We start from the raw sequence: 14624 nt of genomic DNA, 5'->3' as shown, positions 1-14624 counted from the left end.
CTGAGGCTGGGGAGTCTCTCCAGGTCCACCACGCAGTCTTTCAGCCACAGGTGTCAGAGCTGGATTCCTCACCTGGGGCTGTCTGGAGGCCCACGCCGGGGAAGTGGCCTCCGGGTGCCTCGTTCTTGAATGCAGACACCTGCCTCTGGCCAGTGTGATGCTGTCGGGGTCCCCTGGGAAGCAAAGGGAGCAGGAGCTTGGAGCTGCTTCAGCTCGGCCTGCACGCGCAGTAGCTTGGGGGGAGCCCGCAGCAGGAAAGGCTGGTGCTGGAGGTGGTGGAGGCCGTCCAGGTTGTCGGAATGTCCAGTGGGCACCTGCATGTGGGACAGCCGTTCCCTGGGGGCCCTTCTTGGTGCAAGGGTGGGGACAGCCCAGCGAGGGGAGTACCAGGAAGCATGAGAGGGACAGTTGCCCTCGTGGGTTGGCAGCCGGGCCCAGGTGAAAGGCTTCCTGTCCAGGGGAGGCCATTAGGCGGCCATTACGAGTGGGGCTGACAGGGTGTCTGCTCCTCTGGTCTGTTTACGGGCCCCCAGGGTCTCCTGGGGAGAAAGTGGTGAGGGACAGGCCTGGAGAGTGTCCACTGGGCAGAGAAAGCCGATTCTGTGCGGCTCCTGGGGCTGATGTGCAGCGTTTGGGGATCCCCTCGTCTGTTTTACTCTGGGGATATCTGAAAAATCTCCAGAGAGCTTAGCGTACCCTCAGTTTTCGGTCATCCTTTTTTTGAGACTGAGTCTCACTCCATCGTCCAGGCTGGAGTGCAATGGCACAGTCTCAGCTCACTGCAGCCTCCACCCTCTGGGTTCAAGCAGTTCTCCTGCCTCAGCCTCCCGAGTAGCTAAGATTACAGGCAGGTGTCACCATGCTCGGCTAATTTTTATATTTTTAGTAGAGACGGGGTTTCGCCACGTTGGCCAGGCTGGTCTCGAACTCCTGACCTTAGGTGATCCGCCCGCCTCGGCCTCCCAAATTGCTGGGATGACAGGTGTGAGCCACCGCACCTGGCCTCGGTCATCTTAATTGTATACTTTGAATACACTCACGTACATATTACAGCAGATGTAGGTCACACCGTGTATCATACAGGAAAGGCTGGGACAGATTGGGACGGCCCACTGGCTCTGAGCGGGGGTTGGAAACTCTGGAAATCCCACGCAGAGCAGAAACCCAGAGCCCAGGTTAGAGTTGGCTGCAGGTCCCCTCTGGACACTGCTGCAGCCCCAGGCTGGACGGCCCAGGTCTCATCCCCAGGGGGCTGGAGAAGCCGGGGAGGAGTAGCACGGACAGGCCTGAGCGGGTCTCGGGTCTCGGTTGAGCCGGGACTAGATGAAGTTCTCCGCCGCGGTCGGGAGGGATTGCAGACGGGGATGTTCGTGCCCCAGGGTGGAGAAACTGGGTCGTCCTGGGCAGGGGGCTCCGGGGGTAGCTGCGGAGAGCCCCGTGCATTGCACACGCTTGATGTGCCAGGCACTGTGCTCTTTCACACGCACCATCTCAATGAGTCACCTCATGAGGCAGACGTCACCATCCGCACTTTACAGAAGGTGAATCTGGGATTCAGAGAGGTCAGGGAGCCCGCCTGAGATCACAGCTGAGAAGCCTGTTGGGATTCAAACGCACGTCCATGTGACGCCGAAGGCAGTGCTTGAACCACCTTTGGTTAAGGGATGACAGGCTATGCCGCCCCTCGGTCCAGCCCTCCCTGGCTGGCCGTGCCCCCGCGTGCAGGCTCTGCCCTCGGCCGCACTCCCCTCTGAGCAGGCTGGGGGGGGTCTGCCATCTCCCTCAGACGCGACAGCTGGTGAAGGACGGCTTCCTGGTGGAAGTGTCGGAGAGCTCCCGGAAGCTGCGGCATGTCTTCCTCTTTACCGATGTCCTACTGTGTGCCAAGCTGAAGAAGACCTCTGCAGGGTGAGTGTGCGGGTCCAGGGGCACGGGGTGTGGGAGAGAGGCGGGACCCTGCCACCCATGGAGCCTTCAGCAACTTTGTGGGTTTTTTTCTTTTGAGACAGGGTCTTGCTCTGTTGCCCAGGCTGGAGGTGCAGTGGTGTGATCTTGGCTCACTGCAACCTCTGCCTCCCGGGTTCAAGCGATTCTCCTGCCTCAGCCTCCTGAGTAGCTGGGATTAGAGGTGCCCGCTGCCACGCCACCATGACTGGCTAATTTTTGTATTTTTAGTAGAGACGGGGTTTTGCCATGTTGGCCAGGCTGGTCTCGAACTCCTGACCTCAGGTGATCTGCCCGCCTCGGCCTCCCAAAGTGCTGGGATTACAGGCATGAGCCACTGCACCTGGCCGGTTTTTTCCTTTTAAAAACTATATTAATTAACTTAATTTCACTACATAGCCTTTTTTCCTGAAAGTAAGTCATGTTTTTAATTATAAAGATAATATAAGGACATTGGAGGAAACCCCGTCCCCCACTGAAGCATGAGGTCCGCCTCCTGCCACGCTGCTTCCTTCCCTGTTTTTAAATGTTCTCATGTTTCTTCACACAGTCGTAATCACAGTGAATGCCCAATTTGGGGCTCTGCTGTTTCTATTTCGTGTCATAAGCATTTTCCCTGTTGCTGCCTCATCTTCATAATCATCCTTTTACTTTCCTGCACGATGTTACCAGTGGATGTGCCATCGTCTGCTTAAGCATTCTCCTTTTATTAGACATCTCTGAATTTCTGTTAACTGCAGTGCTGTGAATATTCACCACGTCTCCTGCTACTACTTATTGAGGGTTTAGGCCATGCCAGGTGCCATGATACATGCTTTGAATACATGATTTCTAGTCCTCTCACCACCTCCACAAAGTAGCGACTGTTGTTCCCTTATCATAGATGAGAGAAGAGTCTTGGAGAAGGTAAATAAGCGGCACGAGCTTGCACAGCTAGAGGCACAGGTGGGACTGGAACCCCAAGCTGACGTGCAAGCTCCTTTGTGCCTCCTCCTCTCTACCCGGGAATGTGGGTCTGCTCTGTGCCTTGAGCAGAGAGGCTCATTCTGCGTTCATTCACACATTCTTCCACCCACACTTAGTGATCACCTGCGATGTGCCAAGAACACCCCTTCTCACGGCTGAGAAGCGGCAGTCTGGATTCAAACCCGTGTCTATGGGACTCGTTTACCACCAGGCTATCTTGCCTCTCCCTTCAGCCCTCCCTGGCTGGCTGTGCCCCCAAGTACAGCACAGGGGACTCCAAAGCCAGTGCATTATACCACCAGGCTATCCTACCTCTCCCTTCAGCCCTCCCTGGCTGGCTGTGCCCCCAAGTATAGCTCGGGGGGAGCAAGCCATGCGCCCACCACAACACTCAAGGGTCAGAATGAGAAGTGCAAATCTGAGTCCTAGAGGAAGGATTGATTATTATGAACTTCAATAAAGGGATGACTGGCTGGGCGCGGTGGCTTATGCCTGTAATCCCAGCAATTTGGGAGGCCAAGGCAGGTGGATCACCTGGGATCAGGAGTTTGAGACCAGCCTGGCCAACATGGCAAAACTCCGTCTCTACTGAAAGTATAAAAATTAGCCGGGTGTGATGGCAGGCACCTATAATCCCAGCTACTCGGGAGGCTGAGGTAGGAGAATCGCTTGAACCCTGGAGGCAGAGGTTGGAGTGAGTGGAGATCGCACCATTGCACTCCAGCTTGGGCAACAAGAGCAAAACTCCATCTCACAAAGTAAAAATAATTAAAAAAATAATAATAATAAAGGACATGACTCCCTGGAACTAGATCATGTTTGAGATAGTTCTGAGGCAGAGATGGCGACAATAAGCACACATGCCTCTGCCTGTCGTCCTTTGCCATGGCAGACATTACCAATCAACTAGGGCACACTTTCTTGCTAGACTTGGATATGGCTTTGTAATCCTCCACCCAGTGTTGACCCACGTGACCTCTCGATAAGAGGTGGCATTCGGAATAACACCTGTATTCCATTGCTAGCCTGAAGGATATTGAACACGGATAGTCTAGAAGGGAGGGAGGGGATTGTGGTGGGGAATAGGAAAATGCGAGCCCAGCCAGGAGGGCTTCGCTCTTCTTGATACCTAAGTGGTTTGGGATGTTTGACAACATGAGTCATCTGGGCCAGAAGCCTGGTAAGGTGAAGGGGTGGAGTTGCTCCCTGCAGGCAGGGTGGACCCCAGAACCCAGCTTTCATCACTCCACGTGTGTGTTTCCCAATCAGGCTCCTCAGCAGCAGGGATCGTTCTTGCTTCTGGCGAGTTCTCAGTCAACTCCTGTCAGTGGTTCTGTGGTTCTGGACCCAGGAGTGGAGGCTGGAAGAGCCAGGCTCCCTCTGGCTCATGGCTCCCTCTGGCTCGTTTGCAGGAAGCACCAGCAGTATGACTGTAAGTGGTACATCCCCCTGGCCGACCTGGTGTTTCCATCCCCCGAGGAGTCTGAGGCCAGCCCCCAGGTGCACCCCTTCCCAGACCATGAGCTAGAGGACATGAAGATGAAGATCTCTGCCCTCAAGAGTGAAATCCAGAAGGAGGTGAGCAGAGCTTGGTATTTGAGCCTGGGGCCCTTTGAGCCAGCTGTGCTGGGGGAGGTGGAGGCGGGAAGTTGTAAGATTTGAGAGTTTGAGAGGGAGCCTTGAGTATGTAGTTACTAAGGGAAAGACCCCGACTACAGTAGCTCCGAGCAGATCGAGGGGGTCAGTGCTCAGGATTTCATGGGGCTAACATGGAAAGTGCCCTGGAAAGCAGTGCATGTTGAACACAATAGAAAGGGGATGCAAGTAGCCGGGCGCAGTGGCTCCCACCTGTAATCCCAGCACTTTGGGAGGCCAAGGCAGGCGGATCACTTGAGGCCAGGAGTTTGAGACTAGCCTGGCCAGTGTGGCAAAACCCTGTCTCTACTAAAAGTACAAAAATTAGCAGGGTGCGGTGGTGGGCACCTGTAATCCCAGCTACTCGGGAGGCTGAGGCAGGAGAATGGCTTGAACCCGGGAGGTGGAGGTTGCAGTGAGCCAAGATCATGCCATTGCACTCCAGCCTGGGCAATAGAACGAGATGCTGTCAAAAAAAAAAAAAAAAAGTGGAGGTAGGGGGAAGCAAGAGAAGAAAAAGCAGGCTTTTGTAAGGAAAAGCAGGACCTGTGCAAGGAAAAAGACCTGGGAGGCCTCTCAGAAACTGACAGATCAAGTAGGCAAATAAATAAGGAGAGAGAGGACCTGAATGCCACAATTAACATGCTTGACTTAAAAATGCAGAGAAGCTTGTGTCCTGACAGAAAACTGAGATTCTTTTCACACACGTTTGGGACATTCACATTTATCCTATAATAGGCCACTAAGGAAATCTCAAAATTTTTCTACAAGTTGATAGCATACAAGTCATGTTCACAGACCACAGTGGAGTAAGATTAGAAGTGAACAAGAATATTGGTCAGCCTGGGTGCAGTGGCTCACACCTTTAATCCCAGAACTTTGGGAGGCTGAGGTGGGTGGATCGCCTGAGGTCAGGAGTTCAAGATCAGCCTGGCCAACATGGTAAAAATCCATGTCTACTAAAAATACAAAATTATCCAGGCGCGGTGGATCATGCCTGTAATCCCAGCACTTTAGGAGGCCCAGGCAGGCAGGTCACCTGAGGTCAGGAGTTTGAGACCAGCCTGGCCAACATGGTGAAACCCCGTCTCTGCTGAAAATGCAAAATTAGCCTGGCGTGGTGGCTTGCGCCTGTAATCCCAGCTACTCAGGAGGCTGAGACAGGAGAATTGCTTGAACCTGGGAGGCAGAGGTTGCACTGAGCTGAGATTGCGCCACTGCACTCCAGCCTGAGCAACAGAGTGAGACTCTGTCTCAAAAAAAAAAAAAAAAAAAAAATATTGGTTTGGAAAGTTCAAACTGACAAGGTAAAGAGGAAATCAAAATTCAAAATGGGAACTGCAAACTGTTTACAGCTGCCTGGAAATGAGCGTACTCAATACCAGTACCCATGGATGCAGCCAAACTGCTGTTTAGAGGAACATGCATAGCCCTCAGTTCACATAACAACAGTGTCTAGAGGAACATGCATAGCCCAGTGTCTAGAGGAACATGCATAGCCCTCAGTGCACATAACAACAGTGTCTAGAGGAACATGTATAGCCCTCAGTGCACATAACAACAGTGTCTAGAGGAACATGCATGGCCCTCAGTTCACATACTCAACAACAGTGTCTAGAGGAACATGCATAGCCCTCAGCGCACATAACAGCGGTGTCTAGAGGAACGTGTATACCCCTCAGTGCACATAAAAACAGTGTCTAGAGGAACATTTATAGCCCTCAGTTCACGTAACAAGTGTTTAGAGGAACATGCATAGCCTCAGTGCACATATCAGCAGTGCTAGAGGAAGGCACCACAGGAGGAGCCTCCCCGGAGTTGCAGGAAGGGCCTGGAGTGGTCTGGTCAGCTTGGTCTGTTTTTCTCACCTCTCAGGTTCAGCTTAGGCCTCACCACCCCTGGGAAGCTTCCCTGACACCCCCCCCCACCACAGTCTGGGTTGGGTGCCCTGTCCCCAGATCCTGTGGCGTTGCTTAAATGCTACTGAATTGTAATTGCATTGTCAGCCTCCTCTCTTCCCCGCTAGAATTTGAACTCCAGTGACAGTGCTATTTTCTTCTGTTCCGTGTTCCTAATATTCAACACTTAAAAAATAGGTACTTAGGGTCCAGCACGGTGGTTTATGCCAGTAATCCCAGCACTTTGGGAGGCCGAGGCAGGTGGGTCACTTGAGGCCAGGAGTTCAAGACCAGCCTGGCTAATGTTGTGAAGCCCTGTCTCTATGAAAAATACAAAAATTAGCCGGGTGTGGTGGTGGGTGCCTGTAATCCCAGCCACGTGGGAGGCTGAGGCAGGAGAATTGTGTGAACCCGGGAGATGGAGGTTGCAGTGAGCCGAGATCGTGCCACTGCACTCCAGCCTGGGCAACAGAGTGAGTGGGACTCCATCTCAAAAAAAAAAAAAAAAAAAAAAAGTAGTAAACAAACAATTATTGAAGAAAACATGACCAGATGGCCTCTCTGAGGGTTCTTTCAACTCAAGCATCTCCCTTTGAACAGGGGAAAGCAAGATCACCATTACAGCCCCAGGAATGTTCAGGGCTGGGGGATGTCCTAGGACGGAGGGTCCAACTTGGGGTACATCTGCCCACAGGGCTCCCTTGCCAGCACAGCTGTCCCCCTCCTGAACGGCTGGGCCCTGCCCACAGTCCCCACCCGGGAGCATCCTGCATGCCTGTTTCCCACCTGCCCCTGGGAGGCTTCCTGCCCCCGACCGTTGCCCCAGCTGTGCAGACATGGCCTTGTGCCCAGTCAAGTCATCACTCACTGAGCCCCACTGGCTGCACTGCCTGAGGTGTGCCGGGTGCCTCATGGATATCCCTGTCCAGTGGAGGAGGCAGACACGCCCCTTGCTGACCACAGTGTGTGGCACATGTGAGTCACTGGAGAGGCACAGGTGCCATCCTCTGACTCACAGAAGAAGCAGTGATTTGGTTTTTTTTGTTTGTTTGTTTGTTTGTTTTTGAGATGGAGTCTCACTCTGTCACTGTCACCCAGGCTGGAGTGCAGTGGCACAATCTCGGCTCACTGCAACCTCCATCTCCCGGGTTCAAGCAATTCTTCTACCTCAGCCTCCTGAGCAGCTGGGATTACAGGCATCCGCCACCACGCCCAGCTAATTCTTTGTATTTTTAGTAGAGACGGGGTTTCACCATGTTGGCCAGGCTGGTCTTGAACTCCTGACCTCGTGATCCGCCTGCCTCAGCCTCTCAAAGTGCTGAGATTACAGGTGTGAGCCACCGTGCGGCCTTGTTCTTTTAATAATAATTTTTAAAACTTTCATGTTTTTTCTAATCACCAATGTAATACTGGCTGGTTATAATGAGAAATGCTCATAGTACCAGCATGTACAAGGTAAAGCTGGTCACCACCCGCCTCCCATTGCTGACAGTTTGAGGTGTATTCTTCTGAACTCTTCTTTGCTTATACTGGTGTGTGCCTGCGTGTGTGTGTGTGCGCGCATGTGTGTCCAATGAGACTAGACTACGTGTGCTGTTTTGCAACGTTAGCATTTCACTCCACAGTGGGTCTTTGAGCCCTTTGGATGTATCAGATTCTCTTTTTATTTCTTTTTGAATGGAGTCTCGCTCTGTCACCCAGGCAGGAGTGCACTGGTGAGATTTTGGCTCACTGGAACTTCCGCCTCCCGGGTTCAAGCAATTCTCGTGCCTCGGCCTCCTGAGTAGCTGGGATTACAGGCGCCCACCACCAGCCCGGTAGTTGTTGCATTTTTAGTAGAGATGGGGTTTCACCATGTTGGCCAGGCTGGTCTCGAACTCCTGACCTCAAACGATCCACCCACCTCGGCCTCCCAAAGTGCTGGGATTACAGGCATGAGCCACCATGCCCGGCAGTATCAGATTCTTTTTAACAACTGCATCCTGCTCTGTCGCTTGGCTGCGTACAAATGTTTTTGGATGTTTGGATTGTTTCTGATTCTTCGCTCTTAGCAGGCAAGTCGACAGTAAACATCACTGCAGGTGTCTCTGCAGTAGGTTCCCTCCAGGTGGGAAGGTCAGGGCAGGGTGAGTGTACACGTAATTGACAGGCTTACCTCTGAAAAAGCTGTGACTGATGGCATTCCCCTTGCGGTGTGTGAGGGTGACTGTCCCCCACAATGTCACAACACTGGCCGTGAACATTCATTACAATTTTGCCAGTCCAGTCGGTTAAAAAGAACAAAACACTGTAGAGATGAATTCTAACTGAGGAGCTTGAGGGATGGCCTCGGGAGCTGAGACTTGAAGCATAATGGTGGTTAATAAAAGGGAGGCGATTCTTTATGAAACAGAAACTTGGAACATTGAGGGAGCAGGCTCTGCCCACAGAGGATGAATGGCTGGTGAGAGGGGGAGGCTGAGCCGAGGGGGCCGGGTGGGTTGTCTGCCAGGCAGGGAGGCTAGAACCCTGCCATGGGGGCCTGGGTGCCAGGCTAGCAGGTGGGGCTTGAGGCTGAAAGGTGTCCGAGGTTTCTTTAAGCAGGTGTCTCTGCTGTACTCAGGATTTAATGTGTAGAGGCAGCAGAGTGACAGTACAGAGAGGCTAATACTACTGTAATATTTGTATTATTTAGGGTTCCCAAGATGAAGGAGGCATAGCACCCTGCACAGGGCCACGTGGGGAGGCGCCAGCTTTGAACAGGAGGCAGGAGTGGAAAGAAAGTGTGGCCACAGCTTTTCTGTGGAGAAACAGGGCAGGGAAAGGGCTTGGCACCAGCTGGCTTCCGTTATGTTGGCAGCCCTGGGCTAGAGGGGTGGTCTCTAGTGACCTGGTCCCTGGCCCTGGGTGACGTGGGGCAGAGGAGATGCTGGCTTGGCGAGTGAGCGTCGGGTAGAGAAGGTGGATGGGGACGTGGGCTCTGGATCAGTGGGTGTGTGTATGAAAGCTGTGCTCACAGGGCGTCACCGACAGTCTTAGGAATTAGCGAGCCCTGCGGGGGAGCAGCTTCTCACCCAGCTACCCACCTCTCCTGCCACAAGATGTCAAAACATCATGAAATACGGAAAATGTAAAGAGCACGATTAACACACAGCAGAGTGTCGTGCTTAGTGCTGCTCGTGAGAAAGGCCCGAGTGTGAGGGAAACCCTCTGTGTCCCTGTCTCCTGCAGAAAGCCAACAAAGGTCAGAGCCGGGCCATCGAGCGCTTGAAGAAGAAGATGTTTGAGAATGAGTTCCTGCTGCTGCTCAACTCCCCCACAATCCCGTTCAGGATCCACAATCGGAATGGAAAGGTCAGGACGGGTGGGGGTGGGACCAAGACAGCCCCTTCCTTAGTCCAGAGCGGCCCGCTGTGTGGCTCCTGGCCCTGACCTGTAGGAACCGGAAACTCAGGCCCCCTCTTCCTAAGGAGGCTGCCGTGGCTCCAGCTGTTGACTCGCTCTCCCCACTTATGTGGAATGAGTGCCCTCTGCTGGCCGTCCCTGGCATAGCCGCTCCGGTCACCTTGGCTTCCCAGGAAGGAGCTCCCCCTTCACCCACCCAACCACCCCCACCACCTCCTCCTGCAAGGTCAGCCGTGCCTGGATAAGGAGGAGCTTTGGGCTGGGCAAGGTGGCTCACGCCTGTAATCCCAGCACTTTGGGAGGCTGAGGCAGGCAAATCACCTGAGGTCAAGAGTTTGAGACCAGCCTGGCCAACATGACAAAACCCCGTCTCTACTAAAAATACAAAAATTAGCCGGGCATGGTGGTGGGCGCCTGTAATCCCAGCTACTCAGGAGGCTGAGGCAGGAGAATGGCGTGAACCCGGGAGGCGGAGGTTGCAGTGAGCTGAGATATTGCCATTGCAGTAGAGCCTGGGCAACAAGAGCGAGACTCCGTCTCAAAAAAAAAAAAAAGATGAAAGGAGCTTTGTTGGGGTCCCCAGGATCTGGGAATACGCTTGGCCTGACTGTGGTCACCCACTTTATTCTTGTCTCCTCTCTTCAGAGTTACCTGTTCCTCCTGTCCTCGGACTACGAGAGGTCAGAGTGGAGAGAAGCAATTCAGAAACTACAGAAGAAGGGTAAATTCCTGCCTCTTCCACACTCCCCGATGATGTCTGTGGCAATGATGGGCCTTTTGTATTTCTAAGCGTTTCATGTCCAGTATCACGTCTTTGGTCCTCGCAGTCACCCTCAGAGGTGCCAGGGATGGGTATTTAAGGATGTTACGGATTAATTGAGACCCAAAGAATCTAACTGATTGGCTTAAAGACATGGTGATTTAGTCCTGGGACTGGACCCAGAGCCCAGCCTGGGCTTTCTGTCTCTCTCTAACACACACACACGCATGCACGCACGCACACACGCACACACACGCTGGGTGCGGTGGCTCACACCTGTGATCCCAGTCAGGACACACACACACACACACACACACACACACACACACACACGCTGGGTGCGGTGGCTCACGCCTGTAATCCCAGTCAGGACACACACACACACACACACACACACACACGCTGGGTACGGTGGCTCACGCCTGTAATCCCAGTCAGGAGTTTTGAGATCAGCCTGGGCAACGTGGTGAAACCCTGTCTCTACTAAAGACACAAAAATTAGCCAGGCGTGGTGGCATGCACCTGTAATCCCAGCTACTCAGGAGACTGAAGCAGGAGAATCCCTTGAACCCGGGAAGCGGAGGTTGCAGTGAGCTGAGATCACAGCACTGCACTCCAGCCTGGGCGACAGAGTGAGACGTCATCTCAAAAAAAAAAAACAAAAACAAAACGCATACACCACACACACACACGCAAACCTCTTCAGTTAGATTCTCCTACTCTGACCCCTCTCACAGCATCTACATCAGTCCCCCTGTGTCCACAAATCCTTCCCCCTCCCTCGCAAGGACCAAGTCTGCCCCAGGGATTAAGCCGTCTTCCTGCAGCAGACCCCAGGGAAGAGCAGCCAGTCCTGGTGGACCAGTGCCCACGCTCCCTTCTCTCTCGGCTCTCCCTCCAGATCTCCAGGCCTTTGTCCTGAGCTCAGTGGAGCTCCAGGTGCTCACAGGATCCTGTTTCAAGCTTAGGACTGTACACAACATTCCTGTCACCAGCAATAAAGACGGTAAGCTCGGGAACCTGAGGTTGCCCAGCCGGCAGGTCCCAGCCCCCAGAGCGTGGCCGGCTTCCCGTAAGGACCCAGACAGACACGTGGCTGTAAATGGCTGATCCCTGCTCAGCTGTGCTGACTGTTCAGTGGCCAGGGACACAGAGAGCTTGGGTAGGGGCGACTGTCTACTGACTTCCCAGATGACCCCAGCTTTTCTTCGGGCCCCTCTTTCTGACTTAGGAGAACTGGCACCCTGGTGCACTGAGATTGTGCTGTTAATATATTCATGAGAGAGCGGAGCCGGTAGATAAAATGGTGTATGGGAAATGAGGCTGGAAGTTTCCAGGGACCAGCTCTTGAAAGGCCTCGAATCCCAAGCAAGGGAGTTTGGAATTCGTGCTGTAAGCCCAGGAGTCCATGGGGGTTTTGAGCAGTGGGGAGCTGTGATCAGGGCTGGGAACTGACCGGAGTGGGTGGATTCTAGCTGCCTGTGTGCTGGGAAAGGGTCCACTTGGTGAACGGGGTCCTGAAGGCAAGTTTTCCTCGACATAGGAGGGGCCTGGGCCTTCTCTCTTCCGTTAGCAGAGTGATTTATCCTATTGGTCAGTTTTCACTGCCAGGATAGGCAGGATTTGGAGGGAGAGACAGTACCCATGGGGAATGGTACTAAGTCCCTGGGCCAGCATGGTGGGTGCGCTGGACCTACCCCGGGCAGCTCACATCCAAGGCAGCCGTGGCCTTTGGAAACTTTTTCATCTGGCCACCAGGTGGTGATGTTGGACCAAGACCCAGCTGAGTCTCATACCCCGTCTGCCTCCCACCGGCCTGGGATGGAGGCCGAGGGAGCCGCTGACCACCCTCTGCCCTGGGGGCTTTTCTCTCTTGCAGACGACGAGTCTCCAGGACTCTATGGCTTCCTTCATGTCATCGTCCACTCTGCCAAGGGATTTAAGCAATCAGCCAGTAAGTGCCCTGGCCAGGACGAGGTTGGGTGGGCCATTGTGGATTCTGCACTGCTCTGCTCTGCCCAGGATGGGGCCCTGCCAGCACGCCTTTAGACATGGGACATTCCCCTGAAGGCCAGAAACCAGCTCCTGTTGGCAGGGAGGTCACCCCTGGCCTTTATCTCCAAAGTCCTCTTTCTCAAGCCCTCCCTGAAGCTGTCTGAAACCTAGGTGCCGGGCGCGGTGACTCACGCCTGTAATCCCAGCACTTTGGGAGGCCCAGGCGGGCGGATCACCTGAGGTCAGGAGTTCGAGACCAGCCTGGCCAACATGGTGAAACCCCGTCTCTACTAAAAATACTAAAATTAGCTGGGCATGGTGGCAGGCGCCTGTAGTCCCAGCTACTTGGGAGGCTGAGGCCGGAGAATCCCTTGAACCCGGGAGGTGGAGGTTGCTGTGAGCTGAGATCATGGCACTGTACTCCAGCCTGGGCGACAGAGCGAGAATCCGTCTCAAAAAAAAAAAAAAGAAAGAAACTGAGGGCGACAGACACGTGGACTCCAACTTCATATCTGCCCGTGACAAGCTGTGTGACCTTGGGCAAGTTTCTTACCCTCTCTGGGCCTCCACTAAAAGGCAGTCATGCTTGTGAATTTTGACCCGAGAGCAGGCGGATATGATCGTATGTGTGCAACGCTGGTGTGCTGCCACGCTCATCCCTTTTTCTCCCCTTCCCCCTTGTGGGTTTGTCGTACTAAATCTGTTTTTAGCGTTTCACAAAGTAGGATTGCACTTTTTAATTTTTAAAAAAATTTTTTGTAGAGACAGGTTCTCACGATGTTGCCCAGGCTGGTCTTGAACTCCTGGGCTCAAGCCATCCTCCCACCTCAGCCTCCCAAAGTGCTGAGATTACAGGCGTGAGCTGCTGCGCCTGGCCTGGTTGCGCCTTTTATCTACCTGTTATCCACACGGGAATCTGTGAGTCAGTTGGACAGCTAATAGTTTCTACCCATTTGCCAGAGGAGGTAACCGAGTCACAGAGAGGAGAAAAGACTTAACATCGCAGAGGATCAAAAACCCCGGGCTCCTGACTCCTCCCTCTCCACCTGCCCCTCCCACTCCCTGCTCTTCACTGGCTGGTGGGGTCCGCCCTCGCCCCTCCCTGCAGTGCCCCAAACAGAGGTGACACCCCGGGCGGTTAAAGCAGCCTTTCCCAGGAAGCCTCCCTGAGTTCCTGGGGGCGAACTGGCCTCCCTTCTTTGTGCCCCCATCCCCTGAGGTTCCTTGTGCCCCCATCCCCTGAGGTTCCTTGTGCCCCCGTCCCCTGAGGTTCCTTGTGTCCCCGTCCCCTGAGGTTCCTTGTGCCCCCATCCCCTGAGGTTCCTTGTGTCCCCGTCCCCTGAGGTTCCTTGTGTCCCCGTCCCCTGAGGTTCCTTGTGTCCCCATCCCCTGAGGTTCCTTGTGCCCCCGTCCCCCTCGGGTTCCTTGTGCCCCCGTCCCCTGAGGTTCCTTGTGTCCCCGTCCCCTGAGGTTCCTTGTGTCCCCCTCCCCTGAGGTTCCTTGTGCCCCCGTCCCCTGAGGTTCCTTGTGTCCCCGTCCCCTGAGGTTCCTTGTGTCCCCGTCCCCTGAGGTTCCTTGTGCCCCCGTCCCCTGAGGTTCCTTGTGTCCCCCTCCCCTGAGGTTCCTTGTGCCCCCGTCCCCTGAGGTTCCTTGTGTCCCCCTCCCCTGAGGTTCCTTGTGCCCCCGTCCCCTGAGGTTCCTTGTGCCCCCGTCCCCTGAGGTTCCTTGTGTCCCCGTCCCCTGAGGTTCCTTGTGTCCCCCTCCCCTGAGGTTCCTTGTGCCCCCGTCCCCTGAGGTTCCTTGTGTCCCCGTCCCCTGAAGTTCCTTGTGTCCCCATCCCGCTCGGGTTCCTTGTGCCCCCGTCCCCCTCGGGTTCCTTGTGCCCCCGTCCCCCGAGGTTCCTTGTGCCCCCGTCCCCCGAGGTTCCTTGTGCCCCCGTCCCCCGAGGTTCCTTGTGCCCCCGTCCCCCGAGGTTCCTTGTGCCCCCGTCCCCCTCGGGTTCCTTGTGCCCCCGTCCCCCTCGGGTTCCTTGTGCCCCCGTC

The 14624-nt window shown here is 54.4% G+C and overlaps 1 protein-coding gene across 6 annotated transcripts in view; it reads left to right on the top strand.

Moving 5' to 3' along the window:
• ABR (ABR activator of RhoGEF and GTPase) overlaps positions 1–14624 on the top strand; it is a 226798-nt gene that overhangs the window by 162579 nt on the left and 49595 nt on the right. For all 6 annotated transcript variants that reach the window (XM_054459706.2, XM_054459710.2, XM_054459707.2 and 3 more), the window contains 6 exons: positions 1787–1908; positions 4323–4488; positions 9654–9776; positions 10473–10548; positions 11489–11593; positions 12467–12541. In XM_054459706.2, coding sequence (XP_054315681.2) covers positions 1787–1908; positions 4323–4488; positions 9654–9776; positions 10473–10548; positions 11489–11593; positions 12467–12541 — 667 coding nt within the window. The remainder of the gene's footprint in view (positions 1–1786; positions 1909–4322; positions 4489–9653; positions 9777–10472; positions 10549–11488; positions 11594–12466; positions 12542–14624) is intronic.

The sequence above is a fragment of the Pongo pygmaeus genome, chromosome 19 (assembly GCF_028885625.2).
Source record: "Pongo pygmaeus isolate AG05252 chromosome 19, NHGRI_mPonPyg2-v2.0_pri, whole genome shotgun sequence".
NCBI lineage: Eukaryota > Metazoa > Chordata > Mammalia > Primates > Hominidae > Pongo > Pongo pygmaeus.
The sequence above is the reverse complement of the archived record's forward strand: the minus strand, read 5'-3'. Positions and strand labels throughout refer to the sequence as shown.